The 10,722-nt window shown below is 32.2% G+C and overlaps 1 protein-coding gene across 3 annotated transcripts in view; it reads right to left on the reverse strand.

The window, feature by feature from the left end:
- The window catches only part of LOC114337107 (protein maelstrom homolog), a 69,989-nt gene extending 60,135 nt beyond the window's left edge, over positions 1-9,854 (reverse strand). The window contains exons 1-2 of one of the 3 annotated variants that reach the window (XM_028287493.2): positions 9,694-9,854; positions 126-339 (exon numbers count right to left, since the gene is read on the reverse strand). In XM_028287493.2, the coding sequence (XP_028143294.1) occupies positions 126-327 (202 nt within the window). In that variant the 5' untranslated portion in view covers positions 328-339; positions 9,694-9,854. Of the gene's footprint in view, positions 1-125; positions 340-9,555 lie in introns of all 3 variants that reach the window. The other 2 variants (XM_028287495.2, XM_028287494.2) reach the window with 2 other exon arrangements.
- Positions 9,855-10,722: the final 868 nt, after the last annotated feature.

Consider the following 10,722-nt stretch of genomic DNA (forward strand, 5'->3'; position numbering starts at 1 on the left):
TATCAGTCGCATGCCTATTGCACATTAATCACTAACTAAAGCAGAACCCATTAAAATAAATTTCAGGTTTGTAGAGGTCCTACTTTTACTACACTGGTACCATATCAACACTGAACAAAACTCACCCCAAGTATATCTCAAACCTCCCTTCTCTTTGTTTGCCCTCTCTTCATAAGGTCTTCTTTCTGCTTTAGACATCCTAGCCCAATGGGGACCTGCAGCATCTGCTACATCCTTCATCGATTTACAAGCAAATCCTTGTCTTTGTTTAAAATCCTCCATAAAGTAGTAAAACGCATTTCTAGATTTATTTGATTTGGGCGGCATTTTAGATGGGCCCTGTAATTAAAAATAAATGTTAAAATAAAAGACTGAACATTTTAAACAATTTGGCAATTTACTGTGTTGTTAAGCAATACGCTTGTTTCACAAACTAAGAATTTTGACTGTGCGATGGTTAAAATGTACATAGTGGCTCGAGCAATCATATGGAATCTTTCTCCCTTCACCACTTAAAACGTTCGGTGAAGGGAGAAAGATTTAATATGATTGCTCGAGCCACTATGTACATTTCAACCATCACACGGTCAAAATTCTTAGTGTATGTTTCGAGCGTTAGTTTGTTATACAGGGTTATTCATTAAGAATGTCCAGTCTCTGAGTTGTAGATTCTAGACCTCAAAATATTAAGATTTAACCCAAATCACTTAAATAAAATGTGGCTGGTTACTGAGTTACAGGGTGTTTTATTGAAATACTCTCAAAGTAAATAATAAATATACTGTTCTACCTCGACACCGTAAGGTACAAGAGGACGGCTTAAGTAAGTAAGTAAATATACTCTTCATTCTTAATGATAAAGCCATTAGTTTTCGATATATTTGAAGTTGAAAATGAAACAGCTATCTGTGGCGTAGAATTTGTGTAGGGTCAACCGTGCACTTCCCCTGTCATACTCCTCTGGTAGTAGCCAGAAACGCTTATTTAACATTAGTTTAGTAGGGTGTACAGTACCTCTACCTACACTTTTTGGTAAGTATGATAAGGATATGTCAAATATATACTTTTAAAGTACTGGGTACAAATAATTTTAAAATTTTTAAATCAAACTTTTTTGGGTATAATATAACTATTTGTATCCAGCACTTGTCTGTCATATTTGTAATATGTCAAATATTTGACATATCCTTGTCATACTTGGCAGAAGGTGTAGGTACAGTACACAGGGGAAAGTGAATGGTGGAACCTCCTCACATTCGATGCCACTGGCGTAATTACTATTTTAGCACAATATTTCGATTCTCCAATACTTTCTATGTAAATACTATACTCTTCATTCGTAACGATAAAATCATCGTTGTAAAGGTAAAACTCATTAACTGCAGTTTTAACGATTTTGAGTTTTATCTTTCATTATTACATTTATGATAAGATCTATAGAGGAAAAATTCATTTATGAGTTATAAGAGGAAATATATATGGAAAAATTCATTATCAGTTATAATGAATTTTTCCTCTAATAGATCTTAGCATAAATCTGATAATGAAAGATGAAACTCAAAATCGCTAAAACTGCAATTAACGAGTTTTACCTTTACAACAACGAAATATTAGTTTTTGAGATATTTGAAGTTAAAAATGGAGAGGCACAATACATAATTCAAAATAGCTGTGCCGTTTCATTTTCAACTTCAAATATCTTGAAAACTAATGACTTTATCGTTACGAATGAAGGGTATATAATTTTTATATAGGAAAATATTTGGAGAATTGAAATATTGTACTAAAATAGCAATTCCGTTAGTGGCATAGAATTTCGGAAGGGTCAACGATTCACTGTCTCCTGTCGTATGCCTCTGGTAGTAGCCAGAATCATTTGTTTATCATAATTTACTAGGGTGTACAGTATTTCCACTTTCTGCCAAAAATGACAAGGATATGTCAAATAGTTTTAAAGTACTGGGTAAAAATAGCTATTAAATTTTTAAATAAAGCACTCTATAACTCAGTAATGAGCCACATTTTATTTAGACGATTTGGATTAAATCTTAATATTTTGAGGTCTAGAATCTACAACTCAGAGATTGTACATTCTTAATGAATCACCCTGTATACAATATCAGTTACAGTTCTTCCATTACATTTTAGCACAAATGTCATGATTTATTTGCAAACAAGTTAAATCAAAACATTAAGTGAAACATACGTCGATATGTAATATCTTTGATATGTACTGTCAATGTAATACTTAGGAAATGGCTATTATCCCAGTGGACATATTTTATAAAGTTATTTTATTGAAGTGTCTAATCTTTTTTTACTATTTGGGTGATTGATGGACTCAACATTAAAAAGCATGAACATCATACCGACTAATATATAGATAACGATGGCTTAGTGTGAAAACCTTGTATCTCATTTTTTTTCGAAAATGACATTTTGGTGGTTTTAGTTTGAAAACCTTGTATCTCACAATTTACAACTGTTAGAAAAAATCCAAATACACCAGACTATTTTCTACAGCCGAAAAAAGAAACCACGTATATCAATTGCTCTCTTGATTTAGTGTAAATACCACGTATATTTATAACCAAGAATTTGGTACTTAATTTGGAGTGTTTGTTTAAGAAATTAGACTTGCAGAAATGTTTTTTTTTGTGAACAGCAAAAGGTAGTCCGGAATATAGAAACATTTTATGAACCTTAAATCAAAAGATTTGTACTGTGTCAACCTAGTATTTGGAGGTGTGCAATAAGCTATGAAAAATGAAAACCTCGTAAATAATCATAAGCACAACCTCATTTTAGATGAAAAACACGTATATCAAGATATATGAGGTTATCATAGTTACTTGGGAAAAGGCTTTATATACTGCAAGGATATTTACATGTTTTTCATAGTTAATATTTGTATTTTCAATTTAATAGCAACATTTAACACTTTCAGCTCTGGGCCAAGATCAGATATTTGTCTCAATGTGCTCAAAATAAAATACGTAACAGTAGTTTTTGTTTTTAGATTATATTATGCAGAAAATCAGTTTTTTGCCTCTCCTGTAAAATTGTAATTTAATGAGATACGAGGTTTTCACACTAAGCCATCGATAATATGACTGAGTAAGTTAGGAATCGAAGATGAGTGACCTTTACCTTGGAGTCTTCATTTCTTTTCATTTTAATTGTCAGAGATTTTCATTTTAATAAGATATTCAAGAAATTTAATTTAGTTAAATTAATCATTTGTTTAACAATATTTAATAATTATTTAATACTTTTTTTTTTAATACTTAGTTTAGTATTTAATACTTAGTTTATTATTTGTGTTATGATTAGGATATTTTATTTTTGTTAAATTTGAAATAAATAAATAATATAATTACTAATGTAAAGATAAAATATACAATGCTAATAAATAAAACAAAAAAACATAAACAACACTTTTTAATCTAACTTTAGAAGCTGTTGTTAGAAAATCAGATATGAACGGATGTATTAATACAAGATCTATGCAAATATGCGGATGATGTTGCCTGTTGCCATGGAAAAGCTATAGAGCTGAAACGGGAAGCTGCTACATTTGGTCTATATACAGGGTGTCCCGAAAAGAATGGTCATAAATTATACCACACATTCTGTTGTCAAAAATAGTTCGATTGAACCTAACTTACCTTAGTACCAATGTGCTCACAAAAAAAGTTACAGCCCTTTGAAGTTACAAAATGAAAATCGATTTTTTTCAATATATCGAAAACTATTAGAGATTTTTTATTGAAAATCGACATGTATAATTCTTATGTCAGGAACATCTTAAAACAAAATTATAGTGAAATTTGTCCACCCCATAAAAAATTTATGGGGATTTTGTTCCCTTAAACCCCCCCAAACTTTTGTGTATGTTCCAATTAATTCATTATTGTGGTACCATTAGTTAAACACGTTTTTAAAACTTTTTTGCCTCTTAGTATTTTTTCGATAAGCCAGTTTTTATTGAGATGCGGCTTCTTTTTCAATATATTTACGTAAAAATTTTATGGGGGTTTTGTTCCTTTAAACCCCCCTAATGTTTGTGTACGTTCCAATTAAACTATTATTGTGGTACCATTAGTTAAACACAGTGTTTTTAAAACTTTTGTCTCTTAGTCTTTTGTTCATAAGTCACCTTTTATTGAGATGTAGCTTCTGTTTTAAAATATACCTAAAAATGTAAATTATAAATAAATTTTCAGATTATTAACAGGTCTCTATAACCGTACTTAAGCATATACAAATATGTGGTGGATTCGACAAATATTCAAAATATCTCGATAAATACTGGCTTATCGAAAAATTACTAAGAGGCAAAAAAAGTTTTAAAAATAATGTGTTTAACTAATAGTGCCACAATAATAATTTAATTGGAACATACACAAAAGTTTGGGGGGGTTTAAGAGAACAAAACCCCCATAAAATTTGTATGGGGTGCACAAATTTTACTTAATTTTTTTTTAAAGATATTGCTGTCGTAAAAATGCCACATGTCAATTTTCAATAAAAAATCTCTGAGAGTTTTCGATATATGAAAAAAAATTGATTTTCATTTTGTAACTTCAAAGGGCTGTAACTCTTTTTGTGTGCACTATTGTATATAGGTAAGTGAGGTTCAATCAACCTATCTTTGACCCTAGAATCTGTGGTATAATTTATGACCAATCTTTTCGGGACACCCTGTATAAATGAAAGTAAAACAAAATATTATATGGAGTTCACAAAGTTGAATCAACATGAGAATCTGAAGGTAGACAACCGTACCTACGAATATGCCTCAAATTTTTCCTACCTAGGCTCAATAATAAATAACAACAACACCACTCAAGAAATACAGGCAGGGATTCTTAGAGATAATAAGCGTTTTTATGCATACAAAGACTTAATGAAAAGTAAGTTACTGAATCGTGAGTTTAGGCTTAGAATCTATAGAACAGTAATTAGACCAGTGGTCACATATAGATGTGAAACATGGACAGTCTCAACCACTGATGAAAATCAACTGATAATATTTGAGGGCAAAATACTAAGACATTTGGACCAAGACATTGCAGCGATGGTTCCTGGAGAATTAATACAGATAAGAACTAATACAGTGCCCAGATATTGTTAGATTTGTAAAATCACAAAGACTAAACTGGCTCTGTCACTTAGAAAGAATGCTAGATAATCGAGCTGTAAAAGTAATCCAGAGATGGAAGCCTCAAGGAAATAGAACAAGAGGAAGGCCCCGTAAAAAATGGGTAGACGACATAGAGGGGGATCTTAAAATCATGAACATCAGGCAGTGGCGAAGGAAAGAATCTGACAGGGCAGAATGGAAGAACATTGTTAAGCAGACCAAGACTCACAAAGTGTTGTAGCACGATTAGGAGAAGAAAAACAGAAAAAACATAAAAACACATATTATATCTAAAAAATTACAAGAAATAAACATTTAAAAGCATATGACCACCACCAAGTCTCTTTATCCTCAAACTTCTTTCCTGACGTTTCCAACATAAAAGGAAGCCCTAACACAATTTGGAGAAAAATGGCCAATATTATTAAAGAGACGGCTATTGAAATACTTGGGAAAACGTCAGGAAAGAAGTTTGAGGATAAAGAGACTTGGTGGTGGTCAAATGAAGTACAAGGAAAAATAAAAGAGAAGGGAAAATTATATAAAAAGTGGCAATCGGACATAGATCTTCAAAACTATATGGTCGCCAAAAAGGAAGCGAAAGTAGCAGTATACGATCAACTTGATACCAGGGAAGGCGAAGCAGATATATAAAGTAGCCAAACAGAGAGCAAAGAAAGCGAAAGAGATTTTAATCAGATTAGATGTATCCGAGGTGAAAATAATAAAATACTAATTCACGAAAAGGATGTCAAAAAGAGATGGAGAAAGTATTTTGACAGTTTATTAAATGAAAAATTTGACAGACAGCCTGTGGAGTTAACGGAGACAGTAACAGCAATGGTTACCAGAATGACAAATGAGGAAGTGGCTCAAGTGCTTCAAAAAATAAAGAAAGGAAAAGCAGTCGGACCAGATGATATTTCTGGGGAAATATGGAGAGCATTGGGAGAGACAGGAATAAGTTGGCTAGCAGGTCTATTTAATAGAATTATGGAAGTTAAATAAATGCCAGACGAATGGAAAAGCAGTATATTAGTACCTGTCTAAAAAAACAAGGGAGACATACATACAACAATGTACAAACTACAGGGCTATAAAACTACTTAGCCACACCATGAAAATATGGGAGAGAGTAATTGATAGACGGATCCGCGAAGAAACCAAAATATCCGATAATCAATTTGTAAAGTGTAAGTGAATATATAAAGATTGTGAGAGATATGTATGAGGAAGTAATGACTAGTGTTAGGACAGGTGTGGTAAAGACTGATAAATTTCAGGTAAAAATAGGATTGCACCAAGGCTCGGTGCTTAGTCCTTACAGTCCCTGCTCAATTTATTAGACTCACCCTAGAAAAAGCAGTTTTTTTAATTTTACACACCTTAAAAGTATCTTAAAAGTGATACTTGGGTTAAATAATAATTACTTAATAATCATGCTACATAATTAAGTTAAAAATGGTAAACATTTTTTTGAATTGTGGATACTTGACAGATGGTAATAGAATGTGCTAAAAATGCGCAAGGACTCGACTTTTTTCAACTTTAGTTTTTTTGTTAAATTAGTGATTGGTGTTGAATTTTCATAAAATTTGAAGAGGTGAGTGTTAATATTGTTCTATATGAATGTTTATTTTTAATTTGTTTAATGTATTTTAAGATATTATTACAAATATGTTAATTTAAAAAAAAACAAATATCTTGGATTGAAATTTTTTATATGGGAAATTGTAAAGATCTTTTTGTTGAGCAAATCTCTTCTGCTCTCTTCTCTTACTCCTCTATTAGAAAATACCACATGTATCAAAGAGAAATAGAAAAAAAATATGCTATATCTTAATCGTCAGTTCGAAGGTTGAGCTAAAAAATTAAAGAGAAACATTCTGTTACATCGGTTTGGAGGGGTCGGTATGGCAGTAATATTTCAGTCACCTCCAGAGGGTAACGAATTTTAAAGAATTTAGCTGCAAAACACAGAAGAGTCACCCATAGCGATATAACCAATAAATTGGAAGAATCAGAGTGTTAAATATCGGAGTCCACTGTACGCCGAAATGTGTACAGTATGGGATTTAAATGTCATAGGCCAGTTAAGGAACCAAAACCACCACCACAAATGCCCAAGAAACGCTTAGTTTCGGCCAATTTGCACAAATATTATATGGCAATACAGTCTTTATGCAAATTGGCCCAAACTAAGCGTTTATTGAGCGTTTGTGGTGACAGTTGGTTGTTTGCTTTGTTCCTTAACTGGCCTATGAGATTTGAATCCCATACTGTAAAAATTTCGGCGTACAGTGGACTCCGATACTGAACACTCTGATTTTTCCAATTTATTCCGTATATCGCTATGGGTGACTCTTTTGTGTTTTACAGCCAAATTCTTTAAAATTCGTTGCCCTCTGGGAGTAACTGAAACATTTCTGCCATACCAACCCCCCTAAACCGATGTAATACGATGTTTCTCTTAAAGTTTTTGACTCAACCTTCGAACTGACGATTAAGATATACAATATTCTTTTGCTATGTCTATTTGATACATGTGGTCTTTTCTAATAGAGCAGTAACAGAAGAGAGCAGAAGAGATTTTCTCAACAAAAAGATCTTTACAATCACCCATATGAAAAAATTTCAATCGAAGACATTCGTTTTTTAGAAATTAACATATTTTTATTAATATCTTAAAATAACTTAACAAATGAAAAACTAACATTAATAAAGACTAATATTAACACTTACTACTGCAAATTTTACGAAAATTTGAACATCAACCACTAATTTAACTAAAAAAACTAAAAGTTGAAAAAGTCGAGTCATTGCACCCTTTTAGCCCATTAGATTGCCATCTGTCAAGTTTTCACAATTCAATTAAAAAGTCTCACAATCTTTAACTTAATTATGTAACACGATTATTAAATAATTGTTACTTAACCCATTCAGCAGTTCCTTATGACTACGAACATACATTTGAGGTGTTTCAAAGAAAAAAACTGATATTTCTAGGGTGAGTCTAATAAATTGAGCGACTGTATTTATTCTCATTAGTTTTGGACCAGATAACAGCGAAACAACAGGGTATCATTCCATGGTGCCTAATGTATGCTGATGATGTAGTGTTAATAGGAAATAGTGAAAGAGACTTAGAACAAAAACTGGAACAGTGGAGACAAGCTCTGGAGGAAAAAGGTTTAAAACCTAGTAGGACAAAAACAGAGTATTTGGAGTGTTCATTTAAAGATGGAGTTACTACAAATAAAATGGTATCTTTGGATGGTCAAATGATTGTGAAAAGCAATAGTTTTAAGTACCTAGGATCGGTATTACAGAGTAATGGAGAAATAGATGGAGATGCATGCAGTAGAATTAGTGCTGGATGGATGAAGTGGAAAGAAGCGAGTGGTGTGTTGTGTGACAGAAAAATTCCAATGAAGCTGTAGGGAAAATTCTATAAACAGCTATAAGACCAGCTATGATGTACGGGAACTGAATGTTGGGCAGTGAAAAAGAAAGAGAAATAACGAATGCATGTGGAGGAAATGAGAATGCTTAGATGGATGAGTGGAGTGACAAAGAAGGATAAAATTAGAAATGAGTATATTAGGGGAAGTCTAGGTGTGGCACCAATTGATGCCAAAATGAGAGAGCATAGGTTAAGATGGTTTGGTCATGTTCAACGTCGAAACATTAATCACCCAATACGAAGAATAGCTGAAGTACAGATTCCTGGAAGGAGTAGGAGAGGAAGACCAAAGAAGACCCGGAAGGAGATGATAAGGCAGGACATGTTGGTAAAGGGGATTAACATTGATATGATCCAAGATAGAATTGTGTGGAGAAATGCAATTAAGAAAGCAGACCCCACATAGGGATAGGGCAAAGAGAATGATGAAACATTTAAAAGCATAATAATACAAGCAAGAGCAACAAAGGCCTTTATACACTAATATAGATTAGAAATAAAAAAAATATCAAAGAACAAAGAAAATGTTTATTATCACTATAATACAATCTACTACTACTACAATCACAATTGATTATAGTGAAAATTACAATAAATTGTGGCTTAATACCATATAAACATGATATTTTAACTTAGACATGCCACAAGAAAGCAGCCAGTTTCAGAACCATTTTATAACCTAATGATATTACCCTAATGAGTCCAAAATCAAATTTACTTGAACACAGTAAAGAAATAACTAATAACGAATGTGATGGTAGTCCCATGTGAAGAATTATGTGAAAATACTACAGATTATGGAGAGATAATTTGAAAGATGGATAGAAAGGCTTTGTAGCAAACTGTTCTGATTTATTCTCAAAAATTTTGCTTACATTGCGAAATTTAAAAATATTTAAACAGTGATTGTTGATATTGTATTGACTATAGCAATATGTTAGCTTACTTAAGTTTGCTTAAATCAAAGTGAAAGTCTGGAACTGCTGATTTATTCTCAACAATTTTGCTTCACTGTAGAATTTAAAAACGGATACTTTCAATAGTGATTGTTGATATTGTATTTACTAGAAATATGTTAGCTTACTTAACCAAAAAAAATGTCTGGAAGTTGGTCAAGAACCAAGAAACAACTTGTCTGTCGAATCAAGAAACAGCTTTTTAGTTTTCCAAACAACTTTGCCGCTTTTATGAGATTCTCGATTCTCGTTTCTCGTATGATTCTCGTTCTCGGTCGACGTCGTTCGTTGTCGGTGGTGTGACGTGATTTTGAAAAATTTGTCATTTGTCATCTGTCAATTTAAAGTATGTTCGATTCGATATAGCGGTGTTCAGAATTTTCTCTATTTCTCTGGTATATTTATTTTTATAGTATTTTTACCGCTGTGTCTAGGTACACGCTAACGTGTACACAAATAAAAAAGTTACGTACACGCTTAAACGTCATCAAGTCAATGACGTCAGTATTTAGCATGCACTCTGACTGGGTGTTTTGGTACACGCTAATTTGAGGAATTGAATTTATATACTTGTTGTGTATAAACACGTTGTGTTTATACTTTAACTTATTGTTTATTTGTTTAGTGTTTTTTTTAATTAACTATAGAGTATGGACAATTATTTAGTTCTTTTAATGAGTTTAACAACATTCTAAAACAGTATGAAAAAGATAAGAGACAAAAATTCATGATCGGACCAGGGCCCTGATTCTAAATCAAATTTCGACACTAAACAAGTCGCTTTCAATATGGCGATGGCGACTGTCGAAATTATTTGACACGGAGATGAATGAATGGCCAAAAGCGAGGTTAGGTTTAGTTTAGATGTGTTTTGTTTATTTCTTGCAAGGAAAACTAAATCAAAAGGTATTATAATATAGCTGGGTTTAATTGAAATTTGCTTGTTTTGAGGAATTAGATAGAATAGTATTAAATTAGAAATATAATAATTGAGAATGTCCACAACATGAATCATCAACTCAATGAAAGATGTGAGGTAATAATCTGGGAAAATTAGTAAAAAACAAGGAAAATTAATTACCAGCTATTTTATTGCTGGACATGCTGAAATAAAATCTTCAAGATTTCCTATATTAGTAATATAGCTGTGCAAAGTC

This window comes from Diabrotica virgifera, chromosome 2 (genome assembly GCF_917563875.1).
Source record: "Diabrotica virgifera virgifera chromosome 2, PGI_DIABVI_V3a".
Taxonomy (NCBI): domain Eukaryota; kingdom Metazoa; phylum Arthropoda; class Insecta; order Coleoptera; family Chrysomelidae; genus Diabrotica; species Diabrotica virgifera.